The sequence below is a fragment of the Oncorhynchus mykiss genome, chromosome 5 (assembly GCF_057628025.1).
Source record: "Oncorhynchus mykiss isolate SJ-2025 chromosome 5, ASM5762802v1, whole genome shotgun sequence".
Taxonomy (NCBI): domain Eukaryota; kingdom Metazoa; phylum Chordata; class Actinopteri; order Salmoniformes; family Salmonidae; genus Oncorhynchus; species Oncorhynchus mykiss.
Genome location: NC_143026.1, coordinates 74,408,210 through 74,427,943, shown reverse-complemented (window position 1 = coordinate 74,427,943; position 19,734 = coordinate 74,408,210). Strand labels below are relative to the sequence as shown.

The following is a 19,734-nucleotide window of genomic DNA, read 5'->3' as shown; positions in this document are numbered from 1 at the left end:
TGCTTTGAGTTTATGAACCACCAGATCACAACTAGCAGAGCTGGAGGCTAAATGTTACATCTCTTTAATACTTATGGGAAATTCACTGGGCATATAAAAAAAATAAGACAAGTCTCATATGGCAGGCATCCTATTCCCTGTGTAGTGCACTACATTTGACTGAGCCCTATGTGGCTAACCCTCTGTCACTTAGTTTATGACAGGGAATAGGGTGTCATTTGAGACACAGAAGTAGGTGGATACAGTGAGTTGTCCTAGCAATTTCCAACGTAGACACTTGTAAAGATACAGTGGCACCTCAACCAATGGTATCGCATAATTGTCTTTATTAAACATTCTGTATAATGCCCTTCATCTCATCCGCCATAACCCTGGACAGCCATCAATACAAGAGATTCAATCCAAAACCGCGCTATAGCGTCCTTGACATTTAACAGTAATTTCAAATTGAAAGGTAATTGCCGACAACTTTTCAAACTTTTCAATTTATCTTGAATGCCATCTGAACACGGTTACCTTAAAAGGCTGCATTGTCGACTAGAGTGCTCAGATTGAATCCCAGCCTAAACAATAACAGAAATAGTCCATCCGATTGCAGGTTGTCCAGACAGATTCTACAAGCCTCCGTCATCTGAGTGATTGTCATGGCGATGACAGACATCTTGCCGTTCTTCCTGTGTTCACCAGCTGCTCATAGAAGAGAGAACAGACCCAGACGTCATCAATGCCTTATTGACTGATCAACGGTTCTGCTCAGTGGTGACTATTGGAGCTGTAAAGTAACTCACCTGTAGGTAGTTTGTAGTCTACTAAGCGTCACTGATGATGATGTCTGCATACAGGTCAGGAGGAGGAAGAACCACCATATCTGCTTCCTCTTTACACCTACAGAGAAACACAGATGCCTGTGACACACCCACTCAGTGACAGCTCAATAACATTCACAACCCAAGACAAGAAAACCTGTGATAAATTACACAATGTGGCATTTATTTCTATCCAACTTACAGGTACACCGTCTCTTGTCCTCCTATGTCCATAGGGCCTGGAAATGAAGCAATGTTTTAAACGTGTTTACCCCACTGACATCTGAGTGTCAGATTCAAAAGGCAGAAAGTTAATTCCTGTCATTGAACTCGTGAATTCCAACAACATTCTTTCAACGATGAGCTGGTTTCCTGGACCCAGCTTTCTTATTGAGTCAATTAGACCATGCCAACTTCAAGCTCATCTTTCTAAAAGAGTAAAGGTTATTTCAGAATATTTAGGAAAGTTAGCTGACTAACCCCTCGGGACTATTAAATGTAGGATTTTAAAATAATCCTGCAGAAAATGGAAATGTGAATTATAATTCGAGATTTTTGTAGGGGTTGAAATTTAAAATCAAGTCAAATAATGTCAATGTGGAAGTTAAACTTCAGAAGCCTTTTTTTGCATTACAGGAAAGTTCTCCTGCAACAGGGTGATCAAATGAAGATCCTACATCTGTATTAAAGGCATGCACAATGGATCATTTGTGTCTAGGTAACCAGCCCAAGAACAATATACCTAATGTGTGGAATGTGTAGGACACAGAATCCACCCATAGCACGTTACTTACTGATCGGTTCTTCAGGTCTTAGAGACAGTAGGGGAAGAGAGCTGGTCAAGTAAGGAGAGAAGAGAAAAAACAAACGAGAAGAGCAGCTGAAGAAAATGTAGCCTAATTCAGAAGAACAGAATAGCATACTCAGTTGTCCTCATGTTAGGCCCTGATCTGGCCATGCCATATGGCTGTGGGCTACACTAGTTAATGTAGCAGACAATATTTGCTTAGAATTCCATGGCATTATTTTATAGTATGAATAATACAATTGAACAAAGCTGAATAAGATGATTTGAGGGAGTGCGCACATGAAAAGTATTCTGTGTTGAGCAGTTAAAAGAAACAGGTCCTCCTACATGCTTCATTGAGTTGTAACTTCAATTGTGAAAGAAACGTTGGGCTATACGTTTTGATTTTTAATACATTCTAAGGCTGCATGATGAGACTAATGACTTGAAATGGTTGCATGAAAGGCATGAGCTCTGCTTTGTTTGTTGCGCAGGCTATACACACTTAAATCAGTCCGTCATTCACAATTTCTCAGCTGCATCCCCTTTCATCCATGCCTTTTGCGGCCAATGGCCGCTGTGCCCTTGGGCTGAATATAAGCATTTATAATTCCCTTCTCCCGGCTGCATGCTGAAGCACCGCTCACTCACATGGCTCTCAGTTATGTGATTGGGTCTCTCATAGGCTACAAGTGAAGACACATCAGGGACGCAACTGCTCGCATCCTTATCCGAGGTGCATATTGAAGATATTTGAAGAACTGTCCACATTTACTTTGTCAGCCAACACAATAAGTGGGCCTAACGAACAGCAAAAGCACTAGCCTATGTCAATCTACAATCCCTCAGTACAAAAGTTGACCAATTTATTCTGTGTGAGAAATAAATATTCCAAACATAGCCTGGGACAGTTGTGGGATATGATAGAGCCCAAATTAATATAACCACTAGCATAAAAACAAACATTTAAGCAATGAGCCTGACGCAACAGGTGAGAAGGTATAGCTTAACATTTTTATAAACTATTAGGCTATTTCTTCACATAAGCACGGCAGTAGGCTACTGTATAAGCGCGAATGTTCCATTAGCAGAAACTCAAGTGAGCATACTCAAAAGTGACGACAAATGCAATTATGCATGTATTGGTTATATTATAAAGGTGCATTATGGTGAAAATGATCTTCCCTAAACTTAACTCACTGCGTATGCATCTTCGGCTCCTCACCCGTTGTAAAGTGGATTAATGTGCTTCATTTTAAAGAAGTTACTTGGCCACTTCAGTTGTGATAGAAACCTTATCAAAACATATAGGCCTATGGGCTAGGCTACATGAGGTGTGAGACTATGATTTGAAAAAGTCACAAAAAGAAAATGCGCTGTTCGCCTTAAGCTGGGCATCATTCACAAGTGGTAATATATAATATTGTCACCCATCACACCATTCTTTATTTTATCTTGTCATATACGTGTGAAATTAGTTTTGATTTAGAATGACCATTATCATGCACCTGTCTTGAAACAGGGGCAGCGAAAAAAAATATGTCAATATATCAATACATTTGCATTGATGTCAGAGTGATTATAGGGACAATAGAGTGCAGAGTACCAGACAGTTAGCATGTTTGGTATTCTACTAATGACCATCAGCAGAGCTTGGAGAAGCCCAATTACCATGACTAAAATGGTCACGTGGAATTTGACTGCCATCATGACTGATTGTGTGGCGGTGGTAATACGGTCACCGTAACAGCCCCAGAGAAACATTCATTCACCTTTACCTCTGTGCGCGCACGTGTGTGTACCTCATGATGGGATCCTCTACAACTGGTTTGTGGAAGAAAGTGGCGAGCTTCTGAAGTGCTTCATGTCTCACCCTGCAGAATAGACAGACATCAGAATGGAGGCTATTGGACAGAATATTGTTAATAGTATTAAAATCATTATCTGTGTGTGACTCACTGCATGTCAATGCCATCCATGCTGGCGTCACTGAGTATGTGTTGGTTGTGGATGCTAGACTCTCTGCTTCCTGGAGGAAGAACAAGCACACAATAATAGCCAACAAGCAATAGTTGTAACTAAAGTCTCTGGCTTTCATAAGGAACAAAAAACAATGTAAGAAAAACAGGAATTGAAGGTTAGTGTAAAGCTGTTCGCTGATAGTCAGGAAGCAAGTTCAGGGAGTGAATACATTTAATTAATAAATGAACAAAACACGAATAGCGCAGACATGAAACAGCAACAATGACGACTGGGGAATAAACCAAAGGGAGTGACATATGAAGGGCAGACGCCGACCAAGATGATCCCGGGGATCAGGAGTGGACTGGTCACCTCTGCTAAGGCGCGGGAACCTGTCGAGCCGGTTGAGGTGCGTGAGCATGACGAACTAGAGCGCCGGAGAGAGCGCATACGTGACAGTATCCCCTCGCCAGCGTGTTCGGCTCCAGCCGCAGGATGCCAACCACAGGGACGATCCTGGGGACCCAGAGCGGACCGGTCGCCTCCACTGAGGCGAAGAAACCTGACGAACCGGCAGAGGCACGGGAACCTGTTCATCAGCTGAGGCACGGGAGCCTATCGAGCCTGCTGAGGTATGGAAACCCGTCGGGCCAGCTGACGCAGAGGAACCGGAGGCCTCCCAAGTAGCTCCGGTTTGGACACCCTGACTCAACATCACCTCCAACACCAAAACAAACCCAAAAAAAAAACACTCCCTGATGCTTCCCTTTGTTGAGTTGTCATTCTGTAACGCTGAGAGTCAGGAAGCAAGTTCAGGGAGGGAAGCCGTTTCATAAATAAATGAACAAAACAAGAAACACGAACAGAGCATCAACATGAAACAAGAACAATGATGACTGGGGAAGAAACCAAATGGAGTGACATATAAAGGGCAGGTAATCAAGGAGGTGATGGAGTCCAGGTGAGTGTCATTATCGTAACGCTGGTGACAGGTGTGCGCCATAACGAGCAGCCTGGTGACCTAGAGGCCGGAGAAGGAGCACACGTGACAGTTAGGCCAGTCACGTCTCATTGATAGATAGATCATTGTGTGGTTTGACTGTGGTGTTTCACTCACCCATCTCTGGCATGGACATTGTTTGGATGTGGTCTCTGTAGAAGAGAATGGAGAACATTCATAGGTTAAACCTGCATGGATTTTGGACACAGCTGTAATCAGACGTAACACCCTCAACCTCATGTATAAACCTTGTCTATACATATTCCATAATCTCCCTTCGTTAAAAGTTTTTCCAATTAAAGGACATATACTCTAACAGTCCCTACTTCTAAATGTCACTGTTAAAATAGTCAATATTGGAATTTCTGTGTTATGGACTGACCTCTCTGCGGGGTCTTCCTCGATGAGGGAGGAGAGAGGTTCATCATCATCATCATCATGTGCCCACTCCTCACTGTCGTCTGTGACTGGGGAGAGAACAGAGTTTATTTGGATCCACAATATCGCATGTGTGCATGTTGTGATGACCCTCCCACTCTGTCTGCCGTATTCTTTCTCTTTGCTCTCATTTTCCTTATTAGGATGCCAGTGGGCGGAGCCGGGAGGGTCGTCAGTGACATGGGACATACCTGGGCCTGTCCCAGGATAAATACACCACTTTCCCGTTCATGGAGGAGACTCTCTCCATGCAGACACCTTTATAGATTTTGTTGTGGTACTTTTGTGGCCTTTTGTTTGTTTGCTTTGGCACCTTTCAACATCCGCATTATCACATTTATGCATGCAAACACTCACTTACACTACTGATTACACACACACACACCATTGTTAATTGTATTTAGTTTACTTTATTTAATACATATAGTTTGTTATTCCTCGTCTCCACGTTGTCTCTCTTTTGTTATGAACTTCGAGCCAGTTTGTGACAATGTGCACTAAATTATTGACTGTAATCAGTGAAGTACTTACAGCTGCCTGTATCTTCCTGAAATGGGTAGTGATTGGGTGTCCTGCTGTCCATACTGGCCACCTCGCCTCCTCCCTGTTCTACCATAGTGGTAATGTTTTTACAGCTGATGGTCCGAGAAGCCCTCTTCCCCATTTCCAACATCTCCTTAATGTCCAGCTCCACGTCGCTCACTGAGATGTATCCATCTACATACACACATACAGTACCAGTCAAAAGTTTGGACACACTTAGTCATTCAAGGGGTTTTCTTGATGTGTACTATTTTCTACATTGTAGAATAATAGTGAAGACATCAAGACTATGAAATAACACATGGAAAAATGTAGTAACCAAAATAGTTTAAACAAATCAAAACATATTTTAGATTCTTCAAAATAGCCACCCTTTGCCTTGATGACAGCTTTGCACACTCTTGGCATCCTTTCAACCAGCTTCATGAGGAATGCTTTTACAACAGTCTTGAAGGAGTTCCTACATATGCTGAGCACTTGTTGGCTGCTTTTCCTTCACTCTGCAGTCCAACTCATGTGGACTGCAGATTGTGGAGGCCAGGTCATCTGATGCAGCACTGCATCACTCTCTATGGTCAAATAGCCCTTACACAGCCTGGAGGTGTGTTTTGGGTCATTGTCCTGTTGAAAAACATGATAATCCCACTAAGCGCAAACCAAATGGGATGGCGTATTGCTGCAGAATGCCGTGGTAGCCATGCTGGTTAAGTGTGCCTTCTAAATAAATCACATTAATGTCCATTGCTCGTGTTTCTTGGTTCAAGCAAGTCTCTTCTTATTGGTGTCCTTTATTAGTGGTTTATTTGTAGCAATTGACCATGAAGGCCTGATTCACATGGTCTCTGAACAGTTGATGTTGAGATGTGTCTGTTACTTGAGCTCTGTGAAGCTTTTATTTGGGCTGCAATTTCTGAGGCTGGTAACTAATAAACTTATCCTCTGCAGCAGAGGTAACTCTGGGTGTTCCTTTCCTGTGTCGGTCCTCATGAGAGCCAGTTTCATCATAGCGCTTGATGGTTTTTGCGACTGCACTTGAAGAAACTTTCAAAGTACTTGAAATTTTCCAGATTGACTGACCTTCATGTCTTAAAGTAATGATGGACTGTAATTTCTTGTTGCTTATTTGATCTGTTCTTGCCATAATATGGACTTGGTCTTTTACCAAATAGTGCTATCTTGTGTATACCACCCCTACCTTGTCACAACACATCTGATTGGCTCAAGCGCATTAAGGAAATAAATTCCACAAATGAACTTTTAACAAGGCACACCTGTTAATTGAATTGCATTCCAGGTGACTACCTCATGAAACTGGTTAAGAGAATGTCAAGAGTGTGCAAAGCTGTCATCAAGGCAAAGGGTGGCTACTTTGAAGAATCTCAAATGTATTTTGATTTGTTTAACACTTTTTTGGTTACTACATGATTCCATATGTGTTATTTCATAGTTTTGATGTCTTCACTATTATTCTACATAGTAGAAAATAGTAAAAAATAATGAAAAACCCTTGAATGGGTAGGTGTGTCCAAACTTTGACTGGTACTGTACATATAACATATACAGATGTAGGATCTTAATTTGAGCCTGCAGCAACATGAAATGTGAATGATTATTTGTGGACATTTTTGTAGGGTTTGATACATTTTTCGTTAGGACAAATCAAGTCTGACATTTCAAATGGGAAATTACAAGCTTTAGAAACCTTTTTGAAAGTCAAATACACTACAAGTTTGAATTTCCTACTGTGCACCTGTTATAACCCGGGTTAGGGATTGGCCGGGGTAGGCCGTCACTGTAAATAACAGTGTGTTCTTAACGGATTTGCTTAGTTAAATAAAGGTTAAATAAAATACAAAATAAATAATAACAATGAGATGTACCCGTCTATTCACACACATAGATATGTAAACCTATATTTCAAACAACTACTCCAGATTGAGCCATTCATTTGACAGATTTTATGCACATCTGTATTTGTGTAGAGGTCAGAGGTCAGGGATTAGGGAGGTGTGTAACCTACATGTATTAGTGCTGTTCCTGGCCAGCCATTTTCCTTTCGGGCAGTTTGTGGTCCGTATGATGCTGACTATGTCCCCGTTCTTCACAGCCAGGTCGTTCTTATGTCCTTTAGACGCTACCATCACTGTAGCCTGGTATATAGCCTCCTTCTGACCTGTTATCTACACACACACACAGGTAAATATACTCTCAGCAGCCCATACTGTATTTACTGTAGAGGAGCGTGATTAATGTAAGTCTGTTAATCCATTAACGGCATAAACTGCTAGTGGGGCTGCTACTGTTGGTATTACCTTGTGTATTAACCTGTGTATAACAGTGCGTATTAGTGTAGTGTGCAGTGTGTATACTAGCAACACTGATATTTCTTTGATAAGTCCCGACTCTTCTCCCATCGCCAGAATTCAGATTTGAGATCCAAAATCATTCATTTATGTCATTGGGAGACTTGCTCAAAAATTCAAGTTAACCCTGTAAATCTCAAGTCAAAATAAATCTCTCTGTGATAGAAGTTATTACCGTGTTAACATGTTGTTCAGATAATCTGCCATCCTGAGGAATGAAATCACTGGTTTCTACTGCCGAGAATACTATTTCACCCTCCTCTCCTCTTCCCTTAGGGTTACTTACCTTAAACTTCTTCATCTCATTTTCTTTCTTCTCTCTCTCTTTCTGCTCTTTCCTCTCTCTTTCTTTCCGTTCTTTCTTCTCCTTCTCCAAACGTTGTTTTTCTTTCTTTTTCATTTGTTTCTCATCTGGGGTTTCCGAGGCAGTCTTCTTCAAGAACAAGTCAGTCTTGGGTGTTTCTTCTGTCTGTAAACAATTGGAAGATGAAGGACATGTCTGTCCAGATCTTTACTGGGTCATTAGATTTACACAGGATAGATGCAGAGAAGTACCTGAGCGATAGATCAGGCTTACTGTGTGTAATACAGACCTGGGTCAAATACCTTCAAATACTGAGCTATCAACTAATCAAAACACCCAGAATATTCCTTACCGGAAGCTGAGTCTCAGCATATGGGTCTGTGAAAGATGAAAGGAAGAGAAATAGTTAAGAAAACATGATGACATCTGAGCCCATCATTTCTGTTCATTTGTTGTATTGGCTGCAGTTATGGCTAGATAAGATCCAATCATGAGTGAGAAAGCAATGTCAGTCTTAAGGGTGATAGGAGAAAAGATTAAAGGAGTAAGATGTCTCCGCTCAGACATAAAAACACATTAGCCTCACTGTCTGGACTACATTACATTACATACAGTACACACACACACACACACACACATCTGACCTCATCTCTCATACCCACAGCTGGAAAGTGTCATATGGTGGACAGCATCTAATGTTCTTTCTGATGCAACATGGCGCCGACAGAGATGGACGCCTCGCTTCGCATTCTTAGGACACTATGCAGTATTTCATTTTTTTATGTATTATTTCTTACATTGTTACCTCAGGAAATCTTAAGTCTTATTACATACAGCTAGGAAGAACTATTGGCTATAAGAGCAATGTCAATTTACCAACATTACGATCAGGAATATGACTTTCCCGAAGCGGATCTTCTATTTGGACCACAACCCAGGACAATGGATCGGATCCCAGTAGGCGACCCAAAACAACGGTGCCGCAGAAGGGGCAGACGGAGCGGTTTTCTGGTCAGGCACCGTAGACGGGCACATTGCTCACTGTCCCCGAGTATACTACTCGCCATTGTCCAGTCTCTTGACAACAAGGTAGACGAAATTCGAGCAAGGATTGCCTTCCAGAGAGACATCAGAGATTGTAACATTCTTTGTTTCACGGAAACATGGCTCACTCGGGATACGTTATCAGAGTTGGCACAGCCACCTGGTTTCTTCACGCATCGTGCCGACAGAAACAAACATCTCTCTGGTAAGAAGAATGGTGGTGGAGTTTATTAGCAAGTCCATCGGTGATGTTGTACCCACTGTGATTATTAAAACCTTCCCCAACCAAAAACCGTGGATTGATGGCAGCAATCGCGCAAAACTGAAAGCGCAAACCACTGCTTTTAATCATGGCAAGGTGACCAGAAACATGACCGAATTCAAACAGTGTAGCTATTCCCTCCGCAAGGCAATCAAACAAGCTAAGCGTCAGTATAGAGACAAAGTAGAGTCGCAATTCAACGGCTCAGACATGAGAAGTATGTGGCAGGGTCTACAGACAATCACGGATTACAAAAAGAAAACCAGCTCCGTCGCGGACATCAGTCTTTCTCCCAGACAAACTAAACAACTTCTTTGCTCGCTTTGAGGACAATACAGTGCCACTGACACAGCCCGCTACCAAAACCTGTGGGCTCTCCTTCACCGCAGCCAACGTGAGTAAAATGTTTTTACGTGTTAACCCTCGCAAGGCTGCCGGCCCAGACTGCATCCCTAGTCGTGTCCTCAGAGCATGCGCAGACCAACTGGCTGGTGTGTTTACGGACATATTCAATCAATCCCTATCCCAGTCTGCTGTTCCCACATGCTTCAAGAGGGCCACCATTGTTCCTGTTCCCAAGAAAACTAAGGTAACTGAGCTAAACGACTATCGCCCCGTAGCACTCACTTCCGTCATCATGAAGTGCTTTGAGAGACAAGTCAAGGATCATATCACCTCCACCCTACCTGACACCCTAGACACACTCCAATTTGCTTACCGCCCAAATGGGTCTCGACCCCACCCTGTGCAACTGGGTCCTGGACTTTGATGGGCCGCCCCCAGGTGGTGGGGGTAGGAAACAACATCTCCACTCCGCTGATCCTCAACACTGGGACCCCACAAGGGTGCGTTCTCAGCCCTCCCCTGTACTCCCTGTTCACCCATGACTGCGTGGCCATGCATGCCTCCAACTCAATCATCAAGTTCGCAGACGACACCTCAGTGGTAAGCTTGATTACCAACAATGACGAGACGGCCTACAGGGAGGAGGTGAGGGCCCTCGAACTGTGGTGTCAGGAAAATAACCTCACACTCAACGTCAACAAAACAAAGGAGATGATCGTGGACTTCAGGAAACAGCAGAGGGAGCACCTCCCTATCCACATCGACGGGACAGTAGTGAAGAAGGTGGAAAGTTTTAAGTTCTTCAGCGTACACATCACGGACAAACTGAAATGGTCCATCCACACAGACAGCGTGGTGAAGGTGCAGCAGTGCCTCTTCAACCTCAGGAGGCTGACGAAATATGGCTTGTCACCAAAAACACTCAAACTTTTACAGATGCACAATCGAGAGCATCCTGTCGGGCTGTATCACCGCCTGGTACGGCAATTGCTCCATCCACAACCGTAAGGCTCTCCAGAGGGTAGTGAGGTCTGCACAACGCATCACCGGGGGTAAACTACCTGCCCTCCAGGACACCTACACCACCCGATGTCACAGGAAGGCCAAAAAGATAATCAAGGACATCATCCACCTGAGCCACTGCCTGATCACCCCGCTATCATCCGGAAGGTGAGGTCAGTACAGGTGCATCAAAGCTGGGACCAGGAGACTGAAAAACAGCTTCTATCTAAAGGCCATCAGACTGTTGAGTGGCATGCTGCCAACATACTGACTCAAATCTCTAGCCACTTTAATAATTAAAAATTTGATGTAATAAATGTATCACTAGTCACTTTAAACAATGCCACATTATATAATGTTTACATACTCTACATTACTCATCTCATATGTATATACTGTACTCGATAGTAGAACTTACTGTAAGGCGCCTGTGTCTTACTCTTCGTTGTTCCTTTCTTTTTCTTGGTGGGTTGACCCTTGACCTTCTGCTTGGCTGAGGGCATGTCCTCATAGGCATTGCCACAGCTCTCATTGGTGCTGTCTTCTGCCTGGGCTCTGGAGAGTTGGGGGTGGGAGAACGGTCAGTCAGTGACAAAACATGACATAGAGCACTATTCTAGTGGAGAACAAGAGCTGGATATGTTCTTGAGAACTAGGTACGAACTAGGTAACTAGGTAAGAGATGATTGTTAGTTTGTCTGCATTTAGTGGGGCAAACTCAGGGTCACCGTATTCTCCGTACCCCCACTTAGACACCCCTAATTCCACTAAGTCTGCAGGCTGGAACTCCGGGGCTTCCAATTCCAGAACATCTGATCCTACATCCTCAAACTCAGGAATGTTGAGAGCAGAATCAGCTGAAGGAACAGGAATCTCCACAGCTGTGAAGAGACACAGATAGTTACTCAACAAGAACAACCACACACTGATAACAATACACTATCCTTTCCATTTTAGCGTGTGTGTCTGGGAATGTGAGATATGCTTGTTTATGTGTAATGTGTTTTGTTTCTGTGGTTTGTAAACACAATGCTGTGGAGCTCTTTAGAAACAGAACATGTCCAGTATGAGGAGAAGTTGGTAAAATGGACCATAGGCAGTAAGGTCCACGGAGGGGAGTTGGGGGGGTTTCTCTGGCGGGGATCCTCGGGTGGAGGCCTCTGGGAGGCACTTTCTTGGGGGAGGAGGGAGCACCACAAACAGGTCTGGTAGGAGGTCCCTTGCACCCTTCTCTGCTATCCCCTCCAACATAGGAGGCGCCTGCCCTAAAGAGAGAGAGGGAGGGAGGGGGAGAGAGAGAGAGTGGTTCAATACTAAGAAAGCTAAAGCAGTGAAACCTACAGTGTAGGTTATAGTGTTGTTGTAGTGTAACGCTGTGAAGCGAAAAGACTTCAGTCAACACCTATGGCCTCTCTAAAAGGCTTTGTTAAAGTTGAAGACAATAACAGCAGCACCCAATCATGCTGTTCCTCTACACCACAGTGACAGTGATAGTTAAAATACCTTCTCTACTCCTCCCTACTCTTCTCCTCTCTTCCCCCTCTACTCTGCCTACATTCCCCCACTCCTGTTCTCCTCCTCTACTCCGCCCTACTCTCCTCCTCCTCTACTCTGCCTACATTCCCCCACTCCCGTTCTCTTCCTCTATGCCGCCCTCCTCCTCTCCTCCTCCACCCTACTCTCCCCCTCTCCTCTCTCTCCCCTTCTCAGGACAGAGTTGTTTCTGGCTCTGAGAGGTATTTTACCTGCTCTGCTTTTTAGTGTCTGCAGCTTTGCAACAACACCCATTGTCTTACCTGGGGTGTAAGGGATGAGCTGCTCTCCTGTGTACTTCATGTTCAGAGTACAAAAGCAGAGTGAACAGAAGATGGAAAGAGAGGGAGAGGAAGAGAGAGAACAGGGGTCTCAGGGAGAGAGATGTACAGAGAAAGAGAGGGAGAGAGACACTTACTAATGTCAATACCTTTGACTAGGGCCGGTATCAGGGTTGTAGGGGCCGCCGCCCCTGCCTGGTCATCGTAGTCGATTGGTGGGAGCTCAGGTAGCGATTTCACCGGGGTGGGGCTAGGACTGTGGGGGGGTGGGGTTAGGTCCTCTATGGTGGGTGTGATAGGTCTGGAGGGGATGGGGGTCATAAGAGGGCTGGGGGGAATGGAGTTAACATTAACATAATAATAACAATATGGTCATTTATCGGACTCTTTCATCCAAAGTGACTGGGGGATAGTGTTAATGTGTATGTATTGAAGTTATATTGTGTACCTGGTGAGCGTCCTCTTAGCTTTCTCCAGCGCATTGAAGATTATCTCTGATCCTCTTTTTTTTGGTGGACTCATCTCTTCTGCTCGTCCTAGAGCCAACAGGGCCGAGAGTGGCCGTTCCTGGACTCCCACGGGCCTCTCAGGCTGGAGGGACGGGGGTGCGACTGAGGGGTCACCAGCCGGGGGAGGGGGGGTGTGAGAGGGAAGTCGAGAGGCAGAGGTCTCGACTATAACAGCAATATCCACTACTACAGACTCAGGGTCAAGTTCAGCAGCTGGAGGTGTAGGGGGAGGAGGAGGAGGAGAGGGGGTAGGGTCAGGGGGTGGGGATGGAGTGGCAATAACAGGTGGAGGTGGGGTGGAGGTAGAGATTGTAGGTGGGGAGGGGACAGCAGGGAGTATATGGGTGACTGGGGGAGCTGGTATTGGGCTGAATGGGGCAGTAACAGGGGAAGGGGTAGGGCGGACTGATACTGGCAGGGTGGGGGCTGGGATGGTTTCAGCTGGGGGTTTAAGACTGAGGGTTTCAGGAATGTGATCAATGATAGGAGGGTCAGGGATCACTGGGATGGGGTTAGGTGGTGTAACGACTGTAATGGCTTCAGCAGCTGGTGCAGGTTTCAGGGTGGGGGTTAACAGGGTAAATACTGGGTTATGAGTCAGCTCCAGGGGTAAGGGGGAATCTAGTACTGGGGCAGGTATCGAGGCAGAGGGTAAGTGAACATTGTGTACTGCTGGGGAAGGTGGGATAATGACGGTACGTATAGGTATATCACCAAGGGGGGCTGGGGTTCCGAAGGTGGTTAGAGGCATGAGAGGTTCAGGGTCAGCCAGGTCTGGGCTCGCTATGTCCAGTATGGGGAAAGGAAGAAGCTCAACTCTCCCCTCTTTCCTCTTCTTCCCTGTTTTCACTGACTTCCCGATGCCCAGAAAACCCTTCTTTGTTGTGTTTATGGGTGGTGGTGACATGTCTACCAGCTCAACACTACCCCCCTTAGACCCCCCAGGGGACAGCAGGGACACCTTCTTGTTCTTCATGGCCAGGTCTGCTTCTTTCTTCTGTTTCTGGTCCAGCAGATCTGACCTCACCACTACTTCTACAATATCTTTCCCTCCATTCATCCTTTCATCCGACTTCTCTTTATCAGCCTTCACCTCTGCCTTCTTTTTACCTAGTAATTTCACCTTCCCCTCATCCTTGTCTTTGCTCTTCACCTTCTTCTCCTCCTTGATGACTCTGGATGCGATGCCACCCGGCCCCTGAAGGGAGGAGAGGAGGGAAGGTCGAGCACCGCGCGGTAGGAAGTGCGAGTTGGAGGGTGTATGTGATGTGGAGTTGAGGGTAGGAAGGCAGTTTGTAGGGCTTTGAGGAGGAGGCAGGACTTTAGGTTTCTCAGGGAGAGCAGATTTGGTCCCGGGCTGCTTCAGCAGCAACACTTCCTCATCCTGGAACTTTGCCCTCAAGGACTTGAAGTCCAGAAAGTCTTCTTCCTATCAGACAGAGAAAGGAGGGGAGGACATTTCAAACTTGTAGTGTATTTGAGGTTTAAAAAGGCTTCTGAAGTTTGTGATTTCCACTTTGAATTTATTTAGACTTGATTTTGTATCAACCACTACAAAAATGGAATTCATTATAATCAACATAATAATTCACATTTCCTGTTGCTGCAGGATTATTTTCCTGCTGTAGCAAACTGGCTCAAATGAAGATCTTACATCTGTATCTCTCTCTTTTCACAGTCTAATTCAACATGAGATAAAACAAACTAAGTGACCGTATCATTATTTTCAAGGTGGGGTGCACAACCCCCAAAGCATCTTCCAGACACTCTGGCACCAAAACTGCCAATAGAAACCCATAGAAGCCTAATTCCTTTAGGTGAGAGCCTGGGGGCAATAGAACTATAGGTCAGGTATACCACATGATGACTATTACACACACACACACACACACACACACACACTTTAAATCAAATCTGAAGTTATTACAAAAAGTGTTGCCATTACCTGCATTAAATAATGTTACATTTAAACAATAAAGCCACACATAGTAATAAACGAGAGAGAAGAACCTCTGTCTTATTTCAACATGGAGTTACAAGCCATCGAACACACCTTGTCCATTTGTGACAACCAGCCAAATCACAGGTTGGTTGTCACACAGTATGGGTTTGGTTGTCACAATGTTTGCTACTAGTTTATTCCCTTTGTAACAGGACATTAAGCAATATAGTATACTTATGCAATAAGGCCAGAGGGGGTGTGGTATATCTCCAATATACCACGGCTTAGGGTTGTTCTTAGGCATGACCCAACATGTTTATAAACTGGTTACCAACATAATTAGAGCAGTAAAAATACATGTTTTGTCCTACCCATGGCATACGATCTGATATACCATGGCTGTCAGCCAATCAGCATTCAGGGTTCGAACCACCCAGTTTATAAAGCGACTTAGAAATCGCCTTTCTTTGATATTCCCAACAAAATTCTGCATTTTATGCCTTGAGAACAATATATGACATTTTGAGTAAATTTGTGTGTATGCACAAACATCTGTAGATTGAGAGTGTGTGACAGAAAATATATGTTTGTGAGAGAGAGGCAACAAACCCAGATAGCACAGATACCTCGGCCCAACATGATGCTTCGGGAAGAAGCAGTTTAACACATTGTTTGACAATTTGCCAGACGTCTCACAGATGTTTGTAGAATAGCTACATTCGAAATGCTACAGTTTTACATCGTTTATTAGTCGGCCAGGCATCAACATTCTTCCCAATGTCCAATCGCTCTCCACACCACATATCATAATTTTAAAAAAACGTTGAAACACAAATGCCCCTCACCTCAATGTTTTGTCATGCTGACATTAAATTGTTCAGGTGGATGAGTTCTTTCAAAGAATTCACACATTTGAATTTTACAATTATCACACAGCACCCTGTAGAGTGGGAGTACTATGCACTATGACAACCAACCCGTGAGACAATCAACCCCGGTCTCCGCTATACCGGGACGGCGCTGTGTGCGTGCAAGGGAGAGAGAAAATGAGAAGCGACCAGTACTGAAAGTGTAATAACACCAGATAAAAGTATTACCTGGTCCATCGTGCGTAATTCCACCAGGCAGAGAGACAGCTATGGGTAGCCTTGTTCCGCCGCTCTTGTATTTCTCCAGGTGTCAGCTTCTGCCTCTCATTCTGGCTATTTCATGTAGCATCATTACACCAAGCAGTTACACAAAACAATCAACGCAATAACTCTGAATAACTTTTTTCCAGTGGCAACAGCCCAGGAGGCTACCGGTAATACTGTTGTCATCAACTAATAGAGGATTGGGCTAGTCTACATACCTTTACACTCTCTCAGGATGTCTTCCTTAGCTTCAGGGGTGGACGGTCTCGGAAGAGAGTCAGGTGGAATTATCTCTCTCGCTCTCATATAATTATTCACGCTCACATCGCAGAAACGGTCCGTCCAGCTAAACGGGTCAGTCAGCCAGCGGGTATCGTGGTGTATGTCGAGAGCGCAAGGCATTTCAACGCAACGTGCATGATGAACTTTCTGACAGCTTTCATCAAAAAGGAATGCCGCCTGACAGGTGTGCGTGCGTGTCATTACTCGCAGCTGGTGCCATAGAAGCGCGATTGTTGACAAATCACAATGAAATGCTCATTAAACTTGTTCCCCCCTCCTTTACCAAGGTAGGCTATACACTTTGCTCATATGACACATGTTGGGCAAACAGAACCGTGTTGCCTAATTACAGATGTGATAGTCTACATGCTATTGTGTGTGCCTATTAATATGGCAGTGATACAGAATATTTGGCCCTAGAACCATGTTGTCTAAAGCTATATTAAATATTCTAGACTGGTGGTTCCCAAACGTGTTATAGTCCCGTACCCCTTCAAACATTCAACCTCCAGATGCTTACCCCCTCTAGCACCAGGGTCAGAGCTCTCTCAGATGTTGTTTTTTTGTCATCATTGTAAGCCTGCCACACACACACTATATGAAACATGTATTAAAACCTCTATAGGATCAGTGGGCGATCACTGGACGGTTGAGCTAACGTAGGCTAATGCGATTAGCATGAGGTTGTAAGTAACAATACAATTTCCCAGGACATAGACATATCAAATCAAATCAAATCAAATTTTATTTGTCACACATACACATGGTTAGCAGTGCGAGTGTAGCGAAATGCTTGTGCTTCTAGTTCCGACAATGCAGTAATAACAAGTAATCTAACTAACAATTCCAAAACTACTGTCTTGTACACAGTGTAAGGGGATCTGATATAGGCAGAATGCTTACATTTTAGTTAGCTACTGTACATTGGACAGTGCAGTTATTACAGTGAAAGAATATCATGCTATTGTTTGAGGAGAGTGCACAGTTATGAACTTGAAAAGTTATTAATAAACCAATTAGGCACATACACAGGCAGATACACTGCAAAGTGGCCAACAGTGGCCAAAATCTAAATTGCTCCTGGGCTGGAAATATACATTATGGCCTTTCTGTTGCATTTCAAAGATGATGGTACAAAAAAAAACGTTTTTTTCTTTGAATTATCTTTTACCAGATCTAATGTATCTCACATTTCCACAAACTTCAAAGTATTTCCTTTCAAATGGTATCAAGAATATGCATATCCCTGCTTCAGGTCCTGAGCTACAGGCAGTTAGATTTGAGTATGCCATTTAGCCGCCCATTTTCTTTCCATTTTTGCATAAAATTACATACCCAAATCTAACTGCCTGTAGCTGTCACGTTCTGACCTTTATTTCTGTTTTGTATTTATTTAGTATGGTCAGGGCGTGAGTTGGGTGGGCAGTCTATGTTTGTTTTTCTATGTTTTGGGGCAGTTCTATGTTTTCGGCCTAGTATGGTTCTCAATCAGAGGCAGGTGTCATTAGTTGTCTCTGATTGAGAATCATACTTAGGTAGCCTGGGTTGCACTGTTTGTTTGTGGGTGATTGTCTATGTTAGTGGCTTGTTTCAGCACAGGTCTCATTTTGTAGCTTCACGGTCGAATTTGGTTTATTGTTTTTGTTACTCTCTTGTATAGTGTTCAGTCTTTCGTTATTAAAGATTTACCATGGACACTTACCACGCCGCATATTGGTCCTCTGATCCTTTTCGCCTCTCCTCTTCAGACGAAGAGGAGGACGACCGTGACAGAATCACCCACCAACCAAGGACCAAGCGGCGTGGTAGGAAACAGCGACGACAGCAGCAGCAGCAGCAACAACAACAGCGGCCGGTATCACAGGACTCCTGGACATGGGAGGAGATACTGAACGGAGAGGGACCCTGGGCACAGGCTGGGGAATATCGCCGCCCCAAAGCAGAGCTGGAGGCAGCGAAAGCTGAGCGGCGGCGATATGAGGAGGCAGCACGGCAGTGCGACAGGTACGAGAGACAGCCCCAAATTTTTTTGGGGGGGGGGCACACGAGGGGTGGAGCTAAGCCAGGTAGCAGACCTGCGCTCACCCCTCGTGCTTATTATAAGCAGCGCGATACTGGGCAGGCACCGTGTTATGCGGTTAAGCGCACGGTGTCGCCAGTACGTGTCCATAGCCCGGTGCGCTATGGGACAGCCCCCCGAGAGTGTCATGCGAGTGCGGGCATCGAGCCAGGGCGTATGGTGCCTGCTCAGCGGGTCTGGTCGCCGGTACGCAGTTTTGGCCCAGGGTATCCTGCGCCGGCTCTGCGTGCTGTGTCTCCGGGGCGCTGGGAGGGTGCAGTGCGTCCTCTGCCCGCGCTCCGCTCGTGCCGGGCGAATGTGGGAATGGAGCCGAAGGGAGAGGTGCGTGTAGTAAGCACTAGATCTCCCGTGCTTACCCACAGCCCGGTTCAACCTGTGCCTGCACTCTGGATGGTCCGGGCTAGAGTGGTTATCCAGCCTGGGGAAGTGGTGCCAAGGTTGCGCACCAGAGCTCCAGTGCTCCCCCACAGCCCGGTCTTTCAGGTGCCTCCTCTTAACCCCAAGCCTCCTGAAGGTCTTCCCAGCCTGGTGGTTCCTGTGGCAGCCCCACGCACCAGGCTGTCTCTCTGTCTCCTCCCTGCAGGTGGTCCTGTCTGTCCGGCGCCGCTGCCGGAGTCTCCCGCCTGTCCGGCGCCTCTGCCGGAGTCTCCCGCCTGTCCGGCGCCTCTGCCGGAGCCTCCCGCCTGTCCGGCGCCTCTGCCGGAGCCTCCCGCCTGTCCGGCGCCTCTGCCGGAGCCTCCCGCCTGTCCGGCGCCTCTGCCGGAGCCTCCCGCCTGTCCGGCGCCTCTGCCGGAGCCTCCCGCCTGTCCGGCGCCGCTGCCGGAGCCTCCCGCCTGTCCGGCGCCGCTGCCGGAGCCTCCCGCCTGTCCGGCGCCGCTGCCGGAGCCTCCCGCCTGTCCGGCGCCGCTGCCGGAGCCCCCCGCCTGTCCGGCGCCGCTGCCGGAGCCCCCCGCCTGCCCGGCGCCGCTGCCGGAGCCCCCCGCCTGCCCGGCGCCGCTGCCGGAGCCCCCCGCCTGCCCGGCGCCGCTGCCGGAGCCCCCCGCCTGCCCGGCGCCGCTGCCGGAGCCCCCCGCCTGCCCTCAGACGAAGAGGAGGACGACCGTGACAGTAGCTCAGGT

At 45.9% G+C, this 19,734-nt stretch overlaps 1 protein-coding gene across 11 annotated transcripts; it reads right to left on the bottom strand.

Annotated features, from left to right (window-relative positions):
* Window positions 1-303: 303 nt before the first annotated feature.
* Window positions 304-16,722, bottom strand: LOC110524513 (uncharacterized). Of its 11 annotated transcripts, none has more exons than XM_090235870.1 (19): window positions 16,473-16,708; window positions 16,219-16,323; window positions 13,119-14,608; window positions 12,820-12,998; window positions 11,948-12,121; window positions 11,599-11,737; window positions 11,275-11,411; window positions 8,556-8,581; window positions 8,186-8,368; window positions 7,557-7,716; window positions 5,525-5,710; window positions 4,938-5,022; window positions 4,673-4,707; window positions 3,553-3,622; window positions 3,372-3,467; window positions 1,601-1,641; window positions 1,009-1,045; window positions 789-885; window positions 304-687 (listed from the first exon to the last, which is right to left on the bottom strand). In XM_090235870.1, the coding sequence occupies exons 2-18, from the start codon at window positions 16,225-16,227 to the stop codon at window positions 810-812; spliced, it is 3,123 nt and encodes a 1,040-aa protein (XP_090091996.1). In that variant the 5' UTR covers window positions 16,228-16,323; window positions 16,473-16,708; the 3' UTR covers window positions 304-687; window positions 789-809. The 11 variants fall into 11 exon arrangements, 9 of the variants coding, with proteins under 9 accessions (XP_090091996.1, XP_036834213.2, XP_090091995.1 ...); XM_036978318.2 differs by having other exon boundaries at window positions 12,808-12,998; window positions 16,473-16,662; XM_090235869.1 differs by having other exon boundaries at window positions 12,808-12,998; window positions 16,219-16,722.
* Window positions 16,723-19,734: the final 3,012 nt, after the last annotated feature.